This window comes from Silurus meridionalis, chromosome 14 (assembly GCF_014805685.1).
Source record: "Silurus meridionalis isolate SWU-2019-XX chromosome 14, ASM1480568v1, whole genome shotgun sequence".
NCBI classification, from domain to species: domain Eukaryota; kingdom Metazoa; phylum Chordata; class Actinopteri; order Siluriformes; family Siluridae; genus Silurus; species Silurus meridionalis.
Genome location: NC_060897.1, coordinates 4196560 through 4216667, shown reverse-complemented (window position 1 = coordinate 4216667; position 20108 = coordinate 4196560). Strand labels below are relative to the sequence as shown.

Sequence of the window (20108 nt, the reverse complement as noted above, 5' to 3'; positions counted from 1 at the left end):
AAGCACTAAGCTACCGTGATGAAATAACACAACTTTGAACAGGTGAACCAGATAAACCAAACTTCTCCCTGTTTCTGCTGTAGAAAGACTTGTAGAAAGTCTGTCCTTCTATGCTGAAACTTCCTAATCAAAATGACTTTAAAATGACCATATAGAAAAAATAAATTAAATTAAACAATATATAAAACGACAACAAATTTCTTGACGTTTTTCAATCGTTTTGGACGGTTTTTAATCAGTTTAAGCTTTCTTTCAATCTTGTATAATCTAATGATATTTTTCACAATCTAACAATCTCTGTAAAGAACCAAACTAAGTATATTAAATATATATAAAAAAACATTCTTACAAATATAACAAGTAACAAGTAAAAGACTAAACTGAAGAGCTTTGAGGACTGATTTTATCTGTAATTAATATCAACAGTCTACTACAGTTTTTATACCCTGTTACTGCAAACCTCAACAATGTAATTACAATGAATGGACATTCGGTGCCACCCAGATGAGGATGAGGTTCCCTTTTAAATCTGGTTCCTCTCACGGTTTCTTCCTTATGCCGTCTCAGGGAGTTTTTATTTGCCACAGTTGCCACTGGCTCGCTCATTAGAGATAAACAATTATAAGGAACTTGTAGGCACGGAATGTACACATTCTTTTATATAACATTATTACCGCTTTATTTGTGTAAAGCTGCTTTGAGACAATGTCCATTGTAAAAAAGTGCAATACAAATAAAACTGAATTGAATTAAATCGGAGTGTTTAAAAACTGGGTTGAAGTTCGGCAGTAGCCAGGCATTAATATAAAAAACTGCAATTAATGATATTGAAAAGAACTGAATTTGCTGCACACACACACACACACACACACACACACACACACACACACACACACACACACAGACACACCAACGAGTTCATACAGTTCATATTTCTGTGGTATAATGAGGTGAGAAAGAAACGCACCATGAAGTCAATGTTGCTGTCGTCACTGCTGAAATACTCCATTAGCTTCTCAAACCTGTTCTTCTCTCCACTCACCTAAAAGAGAAAGAAAGAGAGAGAGAGAGAGAGAGAGAGAGAGAGAGAGAGAGAGAGAAAGAAAGAAAGAAAGAAAGAAAGAAAGAAAGAAAGAAAGAAAGAAAGAAAGAAAGAAAGAAAGAAAGAATTGGTATCCTGTAGAACGTTATTTAATGGCCCAAAATGTGGAATTATGCGTTTGTATCTGAAGAAACCCCCAAAATTCATCTAAGGTCAACATTTAACATCACAACCTTTGTATGATGCCCACATCCAAACCAATTTGCAGAAATCTCTGTCAGTTCATACACACTGACACAAGAACCTAAAAATACCACGAGTCTAAAAACACAGTTAAGAGAAAGAATAGTGGGAGAAGTGCTAGTTTACTTGCTCCTGAAAGCCTGAGGTCATTCAATGTCATTTGAAGACAATAACCTGAGCTTGATTTAGACGCAGGATTACGATGTTGGATTGTCCTACTACAGATTTTCTCAGTTGCTTTGGAGCCTTTCTCAGAAATTAAATCCTGCTTGTTCAATTTCCACATCCACAATTATGTAGCCATGTGCACATAATAAAAGCAATTTCTTGTTCCCTTGAACAAAATGCTTTGTTACATTTATTTAATTGATTGTGTACAATTGTCCAATGCACAATGATTAAGCGAGTTGTCATAACAAAAATACAACTTTTTTTTTTTGTAAATGTATTTTAAATTGATAAATTGTGCGGATAAATCTCGGTTAACTGGTTCTCTAAAATAGGTTCAAGGTGAATCTCGTGAAACCTTCGAATTGGCGACAGAGAAAAACAAATGGATGAACAATCAGGAAACGAACGATCACTAGTACAGTACAGTAAAAGTGTGAATCATGTCGGGTTTCTTGTAATCGATAGCCCACGTACAGTAATGTGTACGTTTGTGTTGTTGAAATTTATAGATTCCGTACAGAAGAAATTTTTCATCAATCACTGTAACCCAAACCGTAGTTTACATCAGGAAATACCGCGAGCGTACGCCATCATACTGATAACGTGAACAGTGACAGAAGGACTTGTTATTCTGACGCCAATGAGACGATTAATGGCATGAAAACTTCAGAGATGAACTGAGGATTTTGAGAAAAGTGCAGGCTTTTTCAAGAAACCCATTGTGTGGTTCTGTCTGTACAAATTGTTTTGAAAAATGTATTTACTGGTTTGCAAATATTAAGAATGATTTGAGAAATGCTCTAAAGCGACTGAGATGAATTGAGAAATAAATCAGGCACTTGACCCTACTATTATGTAATGCTGGAATGCACTAGTAAGGACACACACCACGGTGGTGCTGACAGTTCCTCGACCTCAGCTACATCAGTCCAGGTCAAAATTGGGTTCAGCTGGAACTGTTACCAGGCGGTTATTAAAGAAACACAGTGACTTTGTTTATTTGTTAATGCCTTGTCTGTACATCTCCAGTCTCAATCGTCCGTCTATTCTGTCTGTTTTTCTCTTTATCTGCATCCCTAGTTTCTACACCACACTGGATTTATACCACTGATTTGTATCACATGACACACTCCCATGCAGGATATTGCACTTTTTTGTGTGAGAGGTTTTTTTTGTTTCTTCACAAAAAACAAAACAACAAAGCGCATGCGTTATATTCTCACTTCCTTAAAGTTGTTAAAGGCTGAGATGATGATGTCATGTCCACCTCTAACCAGGCACACAGCAGCCAGCAGCTCCAACACAAGGGCTTTTGTCCTGCACAACAACAACGTGCCACAGTGTGAGACGCAGAGATACAGCATGCAAATGTAATGGTAACAGACACAAGAGTAAACGAACACAAAGATACAATAGATACGTAGCAGTGCCTCTTACATAGCGTATGCAAATCGAAATTCAAAATCGACACGTCTTGTGACGCACAGATGCGCTTTACCTGGGGTTCCGGTTGTTCAGGCTGAGCGTAATTTCGTTCACACAGTGAGGGTGGCTCATCACCAGGTTGAAGCCAGACTGTCCAAGAGAAAAGAATTTTAAAAAATAGGAACGTTACTACAAATAATCCTGGAGCAGAGATTATGGTACACAGAAACGTCCACAGATTTAAATATATATTTGCAATAAAACTGTGTATCAAAATACTAAAATAGTCATTAGTGGTAAGTAATAATTCCCCTAAAATAAGATGTACATATTCAAGATTTAAGCTTATTGTCATATGTACAGGAAACACCTCTGTTAATCATCTGAGCAGCCTATAACATAAATCAGTAATATAGTACAGAATTGTGATATGGTACAATAATAGTACAATAATACACCTTTTCACTGGTTTTGTGTGTGTGTGTGTGTGTGTGTGTGTGTGTGTGTGTGTGTGTGTGTGTGTGTGTGTGTGTGTTCTTTTTCGCACCTGATAGTTCATAATAGCTCGCAGACACATAATGCAAACATGGACGTCATCTCTTTGGCTTAAACGAGTTCTCAGAGATTTTCTGCCTTGTGCCAGATTCGACAGACTGAGGGGAAAAATATACAAGTGTACTGTAAATTCTGTGTAGCAAAGTCTTTCTTTTCTACTTAGTATGAATTATTGTTTAATGGATGAATTCATAAATAATTAGGTGTATGATTAAATGGATGGATGGATGGATGGATGGATGGATGGATGGATGGACGGATGGAGAGATGAAGGAATTGTTGAATGCTAAATAGTTTAATACATTTATAATTGTTTAGGTAGATTATAGATTATTTTTTAATGGATTAATATATAAATAATTAGGTGTATGATTAAATGGATGGATGGATGGATGGATGGATGGATGGATGGACGGACGGACGGACGGACAGACGGACGGATGGAGAGATGAAGGAATTGTTGAATGCTAAATAGTTTAATACATTTATAATTGTTTAGGTAGATTATAGATTATTTTTTATTGGATTAATTTATAAATAATTAGGTGTATAATTAAATGGACGGACGGATGGATGGATGGATGGATGGATGGATGGATGGATGGATGGATGGATGGATGAAAAAGAATTTAATACATGCATAATTGTTTAAATAGATGATAGATTATTGTTTAATACTGTAGGTGAATTCATGAATTTATAAATAATTAGGTTGATAGATTGATGGATGAAGGGAGGGATGGATGGAAGGAGGGATGAATGGATAGAGAGATGGAGAGATGAAGAAATGGATGAATGCTAAATATTTTAATAAATGTAAAATTGTTTAGGTAGATTATATATTATTGTTTAATGGATTAATTCATAAATATTTAAGTGTATGAATAAATGAATGGATGGATGGATGGATGGATGGATGGATGGATGGATGGATGGATGGATGGATGGATGGATGTTAAACAGTTTAATACATTTATAATTGTTTAGATAGATGATAGATTATTGTTTAATGTATTAATTCATAAATAATTAGGTGTATGAGTAAATGGATGGATGGGTGGATGGGTGGATGGATGACTGGATGGAGAGATGAATAAGTATAAAAAATGACATTTAGATTTATAGATAGGTAGTTTAATGGATGAATGAATTGATGGATGAAAGGATGGATGAATGGATTGATGGATTGACTTGGATAAAGCGGTTACTGGAGATGAATGAGAAAGTGTGATGTGGGTAAAACTGTTTGGCTTGGCCAAGTGACTGACCGGACGGTGAAAGCACGAGCAGCCCGGGTCATGCCTTGCGTGGCTGAGATTGTGGTGTTTTTGGTTATATCCTCCATGGATCTCTCAGACAACTTCCTGTTGTCTGAAACAGAACCTCCATTCTCCATTGACTCCACCTCAAACCTGCAGTACCCAATGGATATCAAATCGTTGTTAAAGTCTCCATGCTGTAAAGACTTGCAATGCTAATTAAATATTCATTAAAACTGGTTATTTGATTGCTCTTACTGTGCATCACTCTGAGCATAGGACAGATAATCCACCAGCACATCCAAACCCTGGTTCTCTTCATTCAGAAACTCCTGAGCCCATCTAATAAAAAGAAAGAGAAAAAAGGTTATTATAAAGGTACTCTCTTTGGTCTTTCCCATGGTGGTGGAGAGGTTTGAAAAAAGAGGTTGATTCTGTGACGGGTTTTTTATACACATGTGGGAGTCAGAATTGTTGCTGGCTGGTATGGGATTAAATACTTATTTCACTCGATCAAATACAAATTAATTTCTAACCTTCGTTGTATTTTTTTCTGGATTGTTTGCTTAGATTCTGTTAAAATAAAAATTTCGTTAAAATAAACCTACCATAAAAATTCTTGACTGTTAATGTCTTTACAAGGGAGTAAACTCACAAAATCAGAAGTGGTTTAAATCATTATTTCCCCTACTGTAAGTCATGTCTGTATTCTTCCAGCACCACGCAGTGCCAGGGTGGGGGCAAATGAAAATCTTACCCAATGTGATTGGTCCTCAAGGAGATCTCCAGCTCTCTCAGGACCTGGGTGGACTCCTGAATACGCTTTTTAAACTGTGGAGCAGGTAGTTAGATTAGAAATTTTACCTTTGTCCAGGAAATATTCAAGGTTGCTGCTCAAAAGGAAAGAAAAGAAAGAAAAGGAAAGAAGAAGGTGAAGACAAACCCTGCGTGTCACTCCTCCCTGGTCCTGGTAGAAGCTCTTGATCTTATTTAGATATGCAGATGGAGGGTTCTTCACCTGGAAACGCTCCTAATAGACACAGAGAGAAAGGATAGATGGATGGATGGATGGATGGATGGATGGATGGATGGATGGATGGATGGATGGATGGATGGATGGATCAATGGATGGAAGGATGGATACATGCTATATACAGATAGGTACAGTAGATAGAATAAATAGTGTAATCGATGGATGAACTGATGGATGAAAGAAAAAAATATATAAATATTGGGATGGATAGATTGAAATCTCCTTTATTGGATGGAGTGACTAATGGAAAATTGCTTCATGAAAGAATATGTGGAGGAAGAGATAAAAGGGTAATTTACTGGATGGATGGATGAATGGATGGATGGATGGATGGATGGATGGATGGATGGATGGATGGATGGACGGACGGATGGATGGACGGATGGATAGGTCAAAAAAATTTACATTTAGATTTATAGATTAGTAGTTTAATGGATGTATGAATGTATGGATGAAAGGATAAATGAATAGATTGTTAGATCTGATTAACGAATGAATGGATCACCTAAACGAAAAATATACTTAATGAATCTGTGGCTGGGTAGATGGATGAAGCATTTCATAAATGGATAAATAGATGCTGGGTGAATAGATAATTAAATGAATCTTTGGATTAATAGAAGGAAGAATAGTTTAATGGCTCAATAGATGATGAATGAATGTGTGAATTTGTAATAAACAGGATAAAGAGTTTCATTAATAGATATTTGGATGGACAGAAAAAAATTACATGAATGGATGGAGGAATAGTTTAATTAATGAATACATGGATGGGTTGGTGGATAGATGAATGGATGGAGGCATTGTTTACCAGATAGTGGGAAGGAAGGAGAGATAAATAATAATATAATAAATATATATGATAAATAATATATAAATAATAAATAAATGAATAGAGGATAGATTAAAGGAGAGTGAAATTAGTGCATTGGTGGGTGGAAAGATGAGTCAAATAATAATTTGGATAAATAGATTCAACAATGGATGGATGGATGGATGGATGGATGGATGGACAGTAGATTGATAGATGTAAGATATTCTATAACGTTAAATACCTAGACATTACAAAATGTCTAGGTATTAGTGAATATATAGTGAATATATAGTGGGATAGATGGAAGGAGAGTGTAATTAGAAAATTGGTGGATAAAAAGATAACTCAATTCCGATTTCAGATAAATGGATGGATGGATGGATGGATGGATGGATGGATGGAAGGATGGAAGGATGGATGAATGGATGGATGGATGGATGGATGGATGGATGGATAATGAATTAAAAGATGGAAGGATGGATGGATGGATGAATGGATGGATGAAACGTATTTTTAAATATATGTACATATTTTTTTTATACACATTATATATATATATATATATATATATATATATATATATATATATATATATATATATATATATATATATACACACATTATTGTTTAATAGATGAATTCATGAATAATTAGGTGCATGAGTGAATGGATAGATGGATGGATGGATGGATGGATGGATGGACAGTAGATTGATAGATGTAAGATATTCTATAAACATTAAATACCTAGACATTACAAAATAATAGCTTCTATCATTAAATATATTTGATTAAGTATATAGTATATAATTGATATATTTTCAATGGAATGTAAACCTGTACAGAGCGTAACACATGTTGGTTGACTGACTTTATGACTACAGTTCATTCTATTTCATTTGTCCTCATTAACCCACAGTGAAAAAGAAGAGAGGAAGCACACTTCTGGGACTTGCGGCCTTCATTGCTATGACATTTTGCTGCTTTTGCAGCCGCAGAATGCGAGTTAGCAGCTTGTGGTTGCCATAGTGAGATGTAAATATTAACACAGGAAATACGATCGCACCTCGCAACACTGTCATAGTTACGTCTTTATCTGTACCTTGATTCTTGGAGGTCCTGCGTGTGTTTGCATGTTACATTAGTAACAGAAATGCTACTTTTATTTGAATGTGCTTGTTATTGCACAATCAGTCAAATGATTTCACTCCACCTGCTATACGCTAAAATGACCTCGTCTTTCTCTATTAGCTTTGATTTCAGTTTATGTTATCCATCAATCTGCTTTTTTTTTTGGTCTGCCCTCATAATTATTGCCATCAAATAATCTTTCTAATAATCTTTTATACAATCTAAAAAACCAACCAAGCTGCTGAAGGTCATGACAGCTTCATAGCTAGTTGATGCATGGAGGTTTTTTACAATGTTAGCAAACGACACCTACTGCAGGCAATATGCGATTCTAACTGGAGCTGAGTTTGTCGAAGTTTCAGTTCATTCTCCTTAATGATTCCATTTTCGATTGTCAGCCGGTTGCCAGTTCCTGCTCTTTCGAAAGATTTAACAATTACTATATAAATACAAATGAAGACCGCATTGAGATTCCCATTTTAAGGATCTCAAAATGCTCTAATGAAAAATCCAGGCTTCAATGTGAATCATGGGCTCTGTATCATGGGCTTTAAAGGCGATGTTCTTTGTTCGGTGTCCACTAAAGAAACCCTTTAAGTTGAATGCCAATCTTTCAATGAGACGTCTGATTACTTCATTATACCACTTTTGTTCTATCCTGGAGTAAGCACCAACACACACACACACACACACACACACACACACACACAGAGTGTCATCTTCTACAATCTACTTTGTTTTAACTTCTCACTTCTCCCTTCTCTCAGGCTGCTCCTTTGATGAAATAATAGTTCCTCTACAACGAGTGATTTGGGCTGAGTGGAATGGTGGTAGACAGTAAAAGTAAAAGTGATTCATTACTGTCTTTACTTCTGTACTTTTACTTTAACTTCACTGCATTTCAAAGTCAAATACTGAACTTTTTAGTCAACTACATTTTTCTAAATCAGTCATTACTTTTTATTTATGAGGATAAAAACATAACTGGTCAAACACGCAGCAATCCACCAATCAGCTTCGAGCGCACTCTCTGTTTTGAACTTGTTTTGATGGCATCTACTTATCACCAACATACAGTTCAGCATCTGTTTAACAGCAAGCAGAACATTTCAAGAGGAATAAATGATGGAAGGAACTCCTAATTCGAACTCACTGCAACACCCGTGGCCTTATTTGAGCGATTATTTTGAAGCAGAAAAAAAAAAGGTTTGGGCTCATGATCCTTTTAGTAGATATCAGGTGTTTATTTCAGGTGTTTGACATAGATATCATTATATTATTAGATTGGTTGCTAATAGTAACATTAGAGTCTTTTCACATACACTGAGTTGATTAAGTCAAGAGTTTTGTGCTGAATATATATAATATATATATATATTTTTTTATTTTTTTTATTTTTTATTTTGGGACTTTTTTTTAATTCCCTGTCCGATTTGCCTTATTGTTTTTTTGGTTTTGTTTTTCTAACAGAAATGAATGCACACTCAGTGACATGGTTAAAGTGCTATAACAGTTGTATTGCCATTTCAGTTTTACTAGTGCAGTGGAATTTTTTTTTTTTAAACTACCTTTGACCTAAAATTGTATTTTCGGTCACTGCAGATTCTATAAACTCTACACCAAACAACAAATTACAGGGGGCATCTTTATGCAGAGCGACTAAACAAAGATTCATGGTCTACATCGAGAATAATTTCTCAAAACACGTTCGAATTTCATTCACATCTCTCATTGTTTTCAATTTGGTGTTTAAATTTAAAGCTAGACAATTCATTTTACCAGTGTATTGCCAACTAATCTTTGAGGAAAGTTATACACTTTAGACAAAAGTATTTGGAACACCTGATTTTTCAGCCATATGTGGTTCTTCCCCAAAATGTTACCACAAATTTAAAGGCACACAATTGTTTAGGACGTCTTTGCATGCTGAAGCGTGAAATTTTCCCATAACTTAACTTTTAGACCTAAATCTGTTCCAGCATGACAATTCCCCTGCGTATAAAGACAGCTCCACGAAGATCTGCTTTAAATGCAATAGAATGGAAGATCTCCTACTATAGAGCTCTAACCTCAACCCTATTGAACACCTTTGGGATGAATATTTCAGTCTGACTGCACCCCAGACCTCCTCACCTCACATACATCAGTACCTGACTTTACTAACATCCTTGTGCCAGAATGAGCACAAATCTCTCCAAAAATCTAGTGGAAGATCTTCCCAGATGAGTGGAGGTTATTATAACAGCAAATGGGGAATCGATGTGGAATGGGATGTTCAAAAAGTACATACCAATCTTATGGTCAGGTGTCCACAAACTTTTGTCTAGTGTATGTTCTAAATAATAATAATAATAATAGACCTAAATCATTGTTCAGGATATTAGTAAAAATTGAACAAATCAATGAACGGAGTCAATGTTATTTTAATGTTTATACGCTTTGAACAGTTTTATTATGCAAATTTATGTATTTTTGATTATATATTATCAGACAGCGGTTACATTTACCTCAGACATTTTGATAATTGAGGTGATTTTACGTATATAAAAAGGCCACATATGGGAATTTCCCTGTTACTTAGTGTTTAACCAAAACACCACAAATTATTCAGGGTCCAGGAAATGCATTTGTTATATTCCTGTTTATGTTGTTAAAGACCAATAAAAGCTTAGTATTATATGCATTATTATATGTTTGACTTTGATGTTTCTTTGAACTACACCTACTTCAGTTTGTGTTGAAGTTTCTTGAACTCCTTTCGGTAATGCTTTTTATTGTAACACACACCTGTGTTATAGAAAAAGCAGGGCCATTACTGGGGAAAAAGTCACATAGAGACTTTCTGCCTGCAGGCTTGTATCAGTTCTGCTCTGGTGGAAAGGTCAAACCTTGACATAATCCTGCCTGTAACTTCATCATATCTCCATCATCGCACCATCATAAAACAGAGCCTTACTCAACGAAGTCTACGATTAGATATAATTCTAAGGACATGATATCAAACCTACGATATTTATTCAAATGTCCGCACCTATATTTGGCACCTCGTCCTCATATTTTGCTCTTTCCTACAACTTGCTTTTACCTGATCGCAGACCAGTTCCCATTTTTTCTCATTATCATATTGACTCAGAAGTGTCATCTTATCAGGAGGCAGGTTCATGGAGCTCTGTGGAGAAAAGAGAGGAGTCGAATGTCAGAAACACAGACGTTCATGTAGAAACAAATTATAATATACGTGTGTTTATTTTGTATGTTTAGTCAATACTGTAACTTTGTGAAGATGTTTGGGGTATAACCTGTACAAGAAATACTATTTATCTGTAAGTAATAAGAAAAGACAAAAGGGGGTTTTGAGCTTAATTTTGATCAAAACCGTGTAGACTATGCGTCATTGCCACAGACGGGAATTTCAAGTTTCAGAGTATTGAAAAAAAGAAGAAAAATACCCAATGAAATACCGGATTCAGGCTCTCATACTGCAGAACATCGAGGACGAGAGACTGGACTCTTATGTACAAAAACCACAACCTGCTTTCTTTTTTTGCACAATACCAACTACCTCATTCTGCCTGCCTTTTGCACATACACATTTCAAACTGCACATCTTGCACAATGACTCTATATTAGGCTTTTCAATTTCACACTTTATTTGCGTCCTCGGATGCAAAAGATGCAACATGCTTGTATATAGCTACATCTTCTATTTACATTTTTATTACTGCAACCATGTTTAATTATAAATTACAATTGTTGTGGGTTTTGTTTGGTTTGATTCTATTCAATTCTATTCTAATATACTGAATCTATTCAATAATTTTTTTTATTGACTTTTTATATTTTTTTTAATTTCTATTTTAGGTAAGTTTTTAAGGTAACAGACAGGGCAAAAAACTGAGCCCCATAACATTAGACCAATGAAATTTCCGAATGGAAACGAAAAAACGCACCTCACCTGTGTTCTGAGCTGCACGGCATCAGGAGAAAAAAAGTTTTTTTTTAAACGCACGACGATGCCAAAAGATAAACTCCCGAGAGAAATAGTTGTGAAAGAAAGGAGGAAGACAGTGAACAATGACTTTCTTGGTAGGCTACTGTTTAAATACAAGCCGTTGTAGCGTGTTGAGTCTGGGTGAAGGGAGAGCTCGCTAACTCCAGTTACAACAGAAATCATATAAGCACAGACAGGTTTCCAAAACTCGTGCTTTTTTATTTTTCTTGGCAACAGTGTTACGGGTTAGTCAAAGAAACTTAGAAATAAACATCAGAAAATAATAAGGACATATTCCTCGGTCTTACACACATGCAGTAATACCGGAAAAATCAGCGCCAGGCTCTTCCCAAAATGCCGCTATGCTCTTAAAGGAAGCGCAACATATTTCACCCGTTACACCGTGTAACAGACACTGTCTTTTGTTAAAGCCTGTGTAAAGTTCATTGGTTTCAGTGTAGACACCTGCGGCTTATAGACAGGTGCGGTTTATTTATGTTAAAAATGATAATCTTTGACAAATTTAGTGGGTTTTCACCCTGGCAATGAAAGCATATTTGTTTATGCTTACAAATATTTATTTTAAAAATTTATAAATAAATAAAAATAAACACTAACCACTTCTTCTTCATTTATTATTAAAACATGTGCAAACTATCGAAAGTTAATACAATTTAATAAACTTAAACTGAGCTAATAAACTTAAAATCAGAAGGAACAAACTTACAGGCACTAAACGTGCAATCTTTTATACTTATAGATTTATCGTGATATGATGTGTTTCGCCTCAAATTGCTGGATTCGAATTTTGTTATAAAACCTCCTACACATATTTTACAGATGCACTAGCTATTAAATTACAAACAAATAAAAAAATCGAAATAATTTTTTTATAGATATTCTTTATAGAATTATTTTTAAAACCCGGCTTTATTGTTGTACTGATTTGTGGGTCGCCCAACCGAGAAAAAGAAAAACATCCATAAGACTCAGTACACCTGTATAATGTTTTTATAGAAACACGTGTCCTGAAACACTCTTGATTACATCATTACTAGAGAAAAAAAATGTAGCAGAGTTGAGTCAACATAATAAACCTACATATCTTTGGGTTTGTGTAAGCCACACACTCGAACCACACACGGAGTGACGCACATCTTGTGTTTACAAGCGGTCTCTATGGTGTTCTCTCAACATCAGGGGAAATAGGAATGGAAAGAATTACTTGATCTTGAAATCAGATTACGTAACTGACAACTTGTCAGCATACTGGCACGTGTTTTTATAGGTGCTTCTTGTTGCTGTTATACGGACCGCCATTTTTCTGGGAAGATGTTCCACTAGATTTTAGAGTGTGTTTATGAAGATTTCTGTTCATGCCGCCAAAAGGGTGGACCTTCAGGTACTGAATATAAATATATATATATTGTCCTCAAGCAGCAGGTGAGCTAGAGCAGATTATATCAGGGTCAAGGTCACAGCAAGGTCAACATTAATTGTGCATATTGGTGCATCTATTTGTGACTTGTATAAATCATCACCGGTTTGGAGGTGGTGCATGCGCTCATTTTAATTCATGCTCCAAATATTACAAAATCAATCACTGATTCTGAATTTGATTAATAATACAGCAGTTGTGCAGCTTTGACAAAAAAGGACAGAGCAGACTCTTTCTGCTGAGGAGACTAAGGTCTTTTGGAGTGCAAGGAGAGCTGCTGAAGAGCTTTTTTGGCTCAGACATCCTCTATGGTGTGGTCTGCTGGAGTAGCAGCATCTCTACTGCTACAAGCTGATCAGGAAGGCAAGCTCAGACCTGGGGATTCCCCTGGACACTGTACATGAGGTTGGAGAAAGGAGGATGGGAACTAAACTATCATCATTCCTGGAGAACGTCTCTCACCCCCTGTATGAAACAGTTTCATCTCTGAGCAGCTCCTTCAGTGACAGACTGTTACATCCAAAGTGTCTGAAGAGCGATGCAGAAGGTCTTTACTCCCTGCTGCTATTAGACTTTACAATCAGAGCTGCTTCCAGAGAACCAGATACCAAAATATACACTGTTATTGTGTTTTTATCTGTGCAATAACATTAACAATAACATACATTTTATGCAATAAATGTACAATAACACAAATTTGAAACTGTGCAATATTACCTATGTGCAATATGTTTGGAAGCGTAACTACTTATTGGAGGACATTATATACATTAAAAGGGCAGTGAAACTACTTGTCTGCTCCTTTCTACATATTTAATCAAAATATATTATACTGGTTTCAACTCAATAGTTTTAACCCCCAAAACATCTCAACATCAGTTCATTGCATAAACCATGCAAAATGGTAAAGCCAGTTATCATCATCATCTGTCAAACTTACACTTATTTTAAAGGTTTTTTTTGTAAATGTGTCTAGAATTGATAAATTGTGCAGTTGAAAGTTGAACTTTGCTAATAAAGGGACATGTACGGCATCAGATCAACCGTTAATCGACTAGTTCTCTAAAACAGGTCAAAGGTGAATCTCGTAAACCTTCAATTGGCGAAAGCGAATACATAAAGAGCTAAACAGAATTACAATTTCTGAAAATGGATGAAAAACCAAGAAACGAATGAACAGTAAAACAGTAAAAGTGTGAATTCTGTATGTAAATCAAATATGTAATCAAATAAATGCATTTGTACTGTTGAAATTCATAGATGCCATACAAAAGAAATCATTGTGACCCAAACCGTAGTTTATATCAAGAAATCCTGAAACTGTGCAGCGTCATACTGACAACACGACTAAACATTCTGATGATCTTGTTTGTGAACAATAACAAAAGGACTTTTCATTCGGATGGGAATGAGATGCTCATTGACACAAAATTCTTACTTTTGAGAGATGAACGAAGGATTTTGAGAAAAGTGCAGAAATCCAATGTTTTGTGCAGTTTGTACAAATAGTTTTGAGGATGCAGTTACCGGTTTGCAAATCTTAAAGATGATTCGAAAAATGCGCCACAGCAGCTGAGAAAAACTGTAATAAATTAAACATGGTGAATGTCGTTAAAATGCTGTTGTATAAAATAAATATATTAAGTAGGAAGTGGTCACTCAGTGGTTATAATGTTGAACTGTCGATTGGAAGTTTATGAGTTAATGTGTTTAGGAGTTTATGAGCACCACCGAAGGATCACTGCTGAGTCCCTTAGTAACACCCTGAACCTATACTTAACAATGTATCAAATTTAGATCATTGCAACTTGCTTTGAATCATTGTGTCCTTCAAATTCTGTGAATGAAAATCAAATCTTCAGTGGTGTACTGTTAAAAAGAAAAGTAATAACTAAAGTTAATAACTAAAAAAAGTCAGTACCTTTTTTTATAAGTACACTTTTTTTCTGTAATACATTTGTGTATATTAATACAGTGGAACCCGGTTATGTCGATGTCCTAGGGGGACGGCAAAAAGCATCGAGATAACCGATGATCGAGATAAACGAAAACCAAAATGGCGGCAATATATTAACGTGCTTGAAATTTCTTTATGTACATGATGTGCGTTAATAAATGAGAATGTGCATGTATGTGTTTTTGGAGTTTTTTTTTTTACACAACAGCGTTGCCGCGATTTGTTTGATAAAGGCATGCTATAAAAATGTACATACATGTTTGTTTAACCAAAAGGTATATGTGCACCAACTAACAGCAGAGATTTACCAGCATACAATACAAACCACCGTCGATTCTCGAAACAAACCTTTATTATATTCTCCAACATTATAAACACAAAGATCGCTCACAAAATCACTAAAAACGTGCGGGGTGTAGTTCGTTTTTACTAAAAGCTAACCAGTGTCAACATTAAATTCTCAAGTCATTTTACTCTGACACACAGCTCTGAAAAGTATCCTACACCAGTAGTATCTGTAAGGCTTGATTTTTCCGCCACTACCGCGAGTTTTTCTGCAGCTGCACAGTGGCGTCTTACTACCGTATTTTCGCGGATATAAGACGCACCCTGGGTGAGGGGTATGTAAAACTTTTTAAAGAAGCGTCTTATATACGCGAAAATACCGTAGTGAGATAGTGACCTGGCAAAAGCCGATTGGTCATGCGGATCGAGATAACCGACGTTAAGTGGCAAATTTTTCCCCACCTTGTGCTCGAGATATTAGGGTTCGTCGACATAAAAGAATCGACATAACAGATTAAAAAATGTTTAGACAAAGCGAGAATTTGGCGGTTCCACTTCAAAAACGTCGACTTCAAAGGGTTAGCGAGTTAACCGAGGTCGAGATAAGTGGGTTTGACTGTACATACACACACACACACACACACACACACACACACTATTTTCTCTCTTTCTCGCTTTATTTTTACCTTAAATAAGAGCTTATGCTATCATCAATAATTATCTGTGGTTTTGGTATTTGGAATGACCATAGCATTTCTATTTATAACTATCTATCTGTCTGTCTGATGGATGCTCTATGTGCTGTGTGAGGTGTGTCTTTGTGGGTTTTTCCGTATTACTATTTCTAGATAGACAGATAGATAGATAGATAGATAGATAGATAGATAGATAGATAGATAGATAGATAGATAGATAGATAGATAGATAGATAGATAGATAGACAGATAGACAGACAGACAGGCAGGCCGGCAGGCAGGCAGATAGATAGATAGATAGATAGATAGATAGATAGATAGATAGATAGATAGATAGATAGATAGATAGATAGATAGATAGATAGATAGATAGATAGATACCTAAAACAGTAGCTCTAAGGGTCTTAAGTATTTACCGTACGATAACGAATAGGAAAAGGGTGTAACAGTGCTTGTTCTGGGCGTTTCCTCTTTTAAGCAGTTGTGGCTTCCGCTCGCTCCGATGTTCTTTTTTTTTTTTACACATTTGCATATCAAGAACTGAAGGAGAACATGGAGGCGTTTCTACACTGAGGAGGGGAACATGTGCCACTCGCACACTTTTGTAGGTTAGTGAAGTGACAACTTTGAGTAGAGGTTTTTGGTAGTTTAACACTAGGAAAGAGTACATCAGCAATACATATAACTCGCCCACATACCGTGTTTGGTTTAAGGATTAGGGTAAGAAATTGTTTATTTCTTATTATTTTATTGGGGTTTTTTTTCTCTCTCTTTGATTTAAGGCAACACTCATCCAAAGAGACCAAACGTCTGGTCCCTTCTCAGCCTCAGCTTCCGGTACCACTTCATTTAGCTTTGATCATTTTCATCAATACGACTTCAGTTTTACTTGAAGGAAACTCCACCCTGAACAACCTACACTGTGTGGCCTTTGTAGATGATTTTGAACCATTACACACATATTACACATTACACTTATTAAACATCCCTTTTCCAGGTTTTTCATCCCTTTGGCTATTATAATAAGCTCCACTCTATAGGGAAGGCTTTTCACTCGGTTTTGGAGCATGACTGCGGGGAGATTAGTGTTAATTTACCTACAAGAGCATTAATGAGGTCAGAGGTCAGTAGGGGTGTTGGAGTGGTTGAAAAGGCTCTGGATCCAGTGCAACCCAAAGGTGTTGTATAGGGTTGTATAGGCTCTTTAAAAGGCCACTCAAGATCTTTCACTTCAACTCATGTACATATAGGGGCATTGCCATGCTGGAATGTAACTTCCAATGAAGAAAGGGACATTTTAATGCTAAATCCTACAAAGACAGTCTAGATAAATGTCCCCTTCCAAATTTGTGTGAGCAGGAACCATAAATGTGTGTGGTGATCAGGGGTGCATGTTTGTTTCACCATATAGTATAATCGTCTTTAGCAGTATCCCTATTAATTTTGTAAAAAATAATAATAAAAATCTTCCTTCATTAGCACATTATTCTGTTTTCCTACGTTACCACCAATTCAATTCAACCCCCTGCTGATGTCTGGGCAGTGGGATTTACTTTATGAAGCAGTGCATCAACCCTTCATTCCATCCAACTCTCTTTTTGCTAACATCTTCATCAATACCGTCTCGAATCATCTCATCATCATCTCAACTCCAGCCAATGACAGATCTCTTCCATAACTCTGTTCTTCAATGTGTCATGAAGCCCCAGTGCATTCTTGGACATTGCGTCCAACAATTTACCCCAACCTCTCCACAACTTATTATTAATATTCGAATTTAAATCTTGAACATAAAAAAAAAGAAAAAAATAACTCCTTCGTTTCCTAACAGCAAAACCCAACCGTTACCATTTCAAGATGATTGTCAAGATCGTTCGCATGTTGTCTCGTATTAAACACAAGCAAGCAAAAACATTGTCCATCAATGACCTCAGCGCAACACACGACCGATACCTTACACATAAAACAACCGAGCATCAGCTGACCGCAATCGGATCAACGATTTTTTACGTCACTTAGATATTTTTCACATAATTGTCTACACACAACACCATACACATGCAATTAATTAATTGTTAAATAAGTATGTTAAATTTAAAAAAGTAACGCCAAGTCTACACATACACACACAAACACACACACATATACAGTCTATTTGGAAAGTATTTAGACTCCCTTCACAGCCTGATACTACAATCTTATAAATGGGCTTTTTTTTCTCATTAATCTACACTCAGGACTCCATAAAGACAAAAAGAGGAAAACCGAATCCTAGAAAGCTCTATAAAGTTTTTATTTTTATTTTTATAAAAACACTGAAATATCACGTCCATAAGTATTCTGTAGTATAACCTTTACTCGGGACAGTTGAAGCACCTTTGGCAACATTTACAGCCTCAAGTCATTTTGTGTGGATGGTGGAAGCTTAAGGCATTAGACTTTGATTCAGAAGGTTGTGAGTTCAAATCCCAGGCACACCAAGCAAAAGACTGGACCTGGTTGGATAGAGAGAGTTGGTAAAGAGCCACTTTTAGGTCTCTCCAAAGATGTTTAAGTGTTAAATTCTTTTAAATATATTTTACAGTATATATATATACAGTATGTCACAAAAGTAAGTGCACCCCTTTCAGCAACCATTTATTCCCTTCTCAAGGGAGAAAACTATAGAAATGAAACGTGGATATGTTTTAGTCAGTGTGCACTTTATATAGCAGTATATATTTACTGTCCTCTAAAAATAACTCAACATACAGCCATTATTGTCTAAATTGTATCCAAAGAGTCAGTATTTTGTGTGAGCACCACTGTTATGTAGCGCTGCCTTAATCCTCCTGGGCATGGAATTCACCAGAGCTGCACAGATTGTTCCTGGGATCCTCTTCCACTCCTACATTATGACATCACGGAGCTGCTGGATGTTACACACATGGCGCTTCTCCACCTTCTGCTTGAGGATGCCCCACAAGTGATTAATAGGGTTTAGGTCTGGAGACATATTTGTCCACTCAATCACCTTCACCTTCAGCTTCACCAGCTGGCAGTTGTCATTTTGGCGGTGTGTTTGGGGTCATTTTCATGTTGGAAATGTTTGGAAATGTTCTGCCCCAGTTTCTGAATGGAGAAGGCATCGTGTTCTGATTCAGAATGTCACAGTATTTGTTGCAGTATGTGGCGTACGTTCTAAACACTGACACAGACCTTCCATTTCTGCAACCTCTAAAGCAATGCTGCAGAACTCATGCGTCGGTTTTTGAAGTAACTTCTGCACCTGACGCACAGAACGAGAACTCGACTTCCTTGATGAAGCCTCGTGAGGTCTGTTCCGAGTGGAACCCGTCTTGGTAAACCTCTGTATGACCCTGACCACTGTACTGTAACTCAGCTTCAGGGTGGCACTGATCTTCTTACAGCCTTGGCATCTTTGTTGAGAGCAACAATTCTGATTCTCAAATCCTCAGAGAGTCTTTACCATGAGGTACCATGTTGAACATCCAGTATGAGAGAATTGGACTCAAAGCACCAAATTTTAACTGCTCTAATAAATGTTATTTGTATGGTCCTGTCGAGCAGACACAAACATGAACATGACAAAAGGGCGTGCGGTTTTGCACGCTTTCACGACATACAACTGTCATCACTTAGGGTGTACTCACTTTTGTTGCCAGCTATGAAGACAAGAATGCATGCTGAGTTATTTTCAGAGCACAGTAAATATATACTGCTATACAAACGGCATAATGCCTCAAATATATCCGAGTTTCATTTCTATAGCATTGTCTCTTGAGAGAATGTTCTAAAATGGTTCGTGAAATGTGAGGGGTGTACTCACTTTTGTGAGATACTGTATGTACTCTCACAAGGTCCTAAAAAAAAAAAAAAAGTCATGCTATGACGTAAATTGTGACTATCAGACTATGATAGGCCCCTTATTTATTTATTTATTTATTTATTAATTTTTTATAAATACTCCCTCAATTACACCTCACTGTGTTCCATTGTCTGGAACACCTGGAGGTTCGCATACTTCTCCATCCTACTCACACACACAATCATTTCAATAATTCAATCAT

At 36.3% G+C, this 20108-nt stretch overlaps 1 protein-coding gene across 2 annotated transcripts in view; it reads right to left on the bottom strand.

Moving 5' to 3' along the window:
- Positions 1-20108, bottom strand: part of fmnl1a (formin-like 1a) — a 36130-nt gene that overhangs the window by 13262 nt on the left and 2760 nt on the right. For both annotated transcript variants that reach the window (XM_046865425.1, XM_046865424.1), the window contains exons 3-11: positions 10758-10841; positions 5639-5725; positions 5453-5526; positions 4954-5037; positions 4705-4848; positions 3429-3534; positions 2955-3031; positions 2680-2773; positions 968-1042 (exon numbers count right to left, since the gene is read on the bottom strand). In XM_046865425.1, coding sequence (XP_046721381.1) covers positions 968-1042; positions 2680-2773; positions 2955-3031; positions 3429-3534; positions 4705-4848; positions 4954-5037; positions 5453-5526; positions 5639-5725; positions 10758-10841 — 825 coding nt within the window. The remainder of the gene's footprint in view (positions 1-967; positions 1043-2679; positions 2774-2954; positions 3032-3428; positions 3535-4704; positions 4849-4953; positions 5038-5452; positions 5527-5638; positions 5726-10757; positions 10842-20108) is intronic.